The sequence below is a fragment of the Symphalangus syndactylus genome, chromosome 12 (genome assembly GCF_028878055.3).
Source record: "Symphalangus syndactylus isolate Jambi chromosome 12, NHGRI_mSymSyn1-v2.1_pri, whole genome shotgun sequence".
In the NCBI taxonomy this organism is placed as follows: Eukaryota; Metazoa; Chordata; class Mammalia; order Primates; family Hylobatidae; genus Symphalangus; species Symphalangus syndactylus.
In genome coordinates this window covers 81,224,987-81,226,624 of record NC_072441.2, presented here as the reverse complement: position 1 = coordinate 81,226,624, position 1,638 = coordinate 81,224,987, and the positions used below count along the sequence as shown (strand labels likewise).

The 1,638-nt window shown below is 48.0% G+C and overlaps 1 protein-coding gene across 1 annotated transcript; it reads right to left on the bottom strand.

Annotated features, from left to right (window-relative positions):
- On the bottom strand, nucleotides 1–1,126 carry LCE6A (late cornified envelope 6A). Its single transcript, XM_063628069.1, has 2 exons — nucleotides 971–1,126; nucleotides 1–483 (listed from the first exon to the last, which is right to left on the bottom strand). The coding sequence occupies exons 1-2, from the start codon at nucleotides 980–982 to the stop codon at nucleotides 220–222; spliced, it is 276 nt and encodes a 91-aa protein (XP_063484139.1). The 5' UTR covers nucleotides 983–1,126; the 3' UTR covers nucleotides 1–219.
- Between the last annotated feature and the right edge of the window lie 512 nt (nucleotides 1,127–1,638).

Here is a 1,638-nt window from a genome sequence, read left to right as displayed (position 1 = left end):
TCCAAGTAAAGCAGCTTTATTGTTGCTGAGCTGAAGGGGTGAATGGAAGAGAGCAGTAGCAGCGTGGCTCAGCCTAGTTCTCGCCTCTCTAGGGCTGGGGATCAGGAAGTGTTTCTCAGCCCAAATGAGAGGTTGAGGACCTGGCTTTCCAAGAGGGAATTTTACCAAAAGGTGCGGTAGGGAGAGAGTAACTGCACCTGTGCCTCAACTCTTCTGAGCTCAGTCGCCTTCACACTCTTCCTCTTTGCAGTGGTAGATTGTGCCCCCACTTAGGCAGTGCAGCTTTTGACGAGCCCTCCTGGGCTTCTGAACCTCAGGCCTTTGGGAACTGGAATGACAGCCTTCTGAATGGGGAGCACCACAAGGAGTCGCGTAGGGAGCTAGGCAGGGCTTTGATCTTTGGAGAGGGGAGCATTTGGGAACATTTGGAGGCTTCCAAGTTTGCTGCTTCTGCTGTGACATTGCTTGGCTACCAGGTCGAATCTGGAAGAAAAATAGTTATATCAGGGACCCAGGCAGTTTGGGCTTCTGTTTCTCTCCTCCATGAACTGGAGCTGTCAAAAATGGAGTCCAGCATTTACAACCCACTGAACTCCATCTCAGGAGGAGAAAAACAGACTTGAAAGGACTAAATATTTGGGAGTAAATCTTCCCAGGGGACTCACTTACTAATAACCATGTTAATGATATATGCTTCCTTTAAAAAAAAAAAGACAAGTTTTACTTAGTTTAGCTGACAGTTTACTTTTCCCAGCCCAATGTCCACCTGGTCAAGTGCAAAGGAGAGTCAAGTCTCTGCTCTTTCTTTACTCTGTCTTATTCTGTCCCCAGACTCCTAAGTCTGACTGTCCCATCTCTGCTTTTCTAGCCCTCTAACTTCTATGGCTTTCTCCCATGTTAGATTATTTGGGGTCTTTCTTTTGCAGGGATCCACTTCCCTTCCCTTCTTTCTACCCCAAGCATCTCCTACCTGGCTTTTCATCTCCCTGGGAAGAGACAAGAGGAGAGATCAGGACTGCCTTAGCAGCACTTGAGCTACATCCAAGTGTCTCCTCAGCCAGAAGTAGCCTTACCCTAGTGGAAGATGTGTGGACAAGTTATCCCAGGAGAAGTCTGGAGGCCTTGTGTTGCCAGGAAGTAAGAGGCTCTTTAATATATCCTCCAGTTGAAGCCTCCAGGCCACATGTTATTGGAGGAGAGCCATGGAGCGGATGATTGATCTGGATATTTCACAATTCCCAGTGCTAGATTCCTCAGCTACATGTAGCTTGGATGTGGTTCAAAGGCATCTGCAGGTGCGTGAGTGAGCAGAAGGCTGGGTGGGTACACTGGCTAAGTCTGGATGATGTCCTTGGGGGGCTGGGCGGGTTGCAGCTGCTGTTGAATTATATGTAGGATTGAAGGGAAAAATCAGGTTCAACATCACCCAGGGTCTGAGGAAGACCTTCCTTGTCTACTCCCCACCCATCATCCATGACTGTCAGCATCCCATTCGTGTCATCACCTCTGTGGAGATTGGCCCATTGCTCTAGCCACATGTGAGTCCTTCATCCTCTGACCTTTATAGATACATCTCACAGCCTTTACTATTGCTTTGGGTCATGTGACCAAGATACATATCCTATCTCACCTATTAAA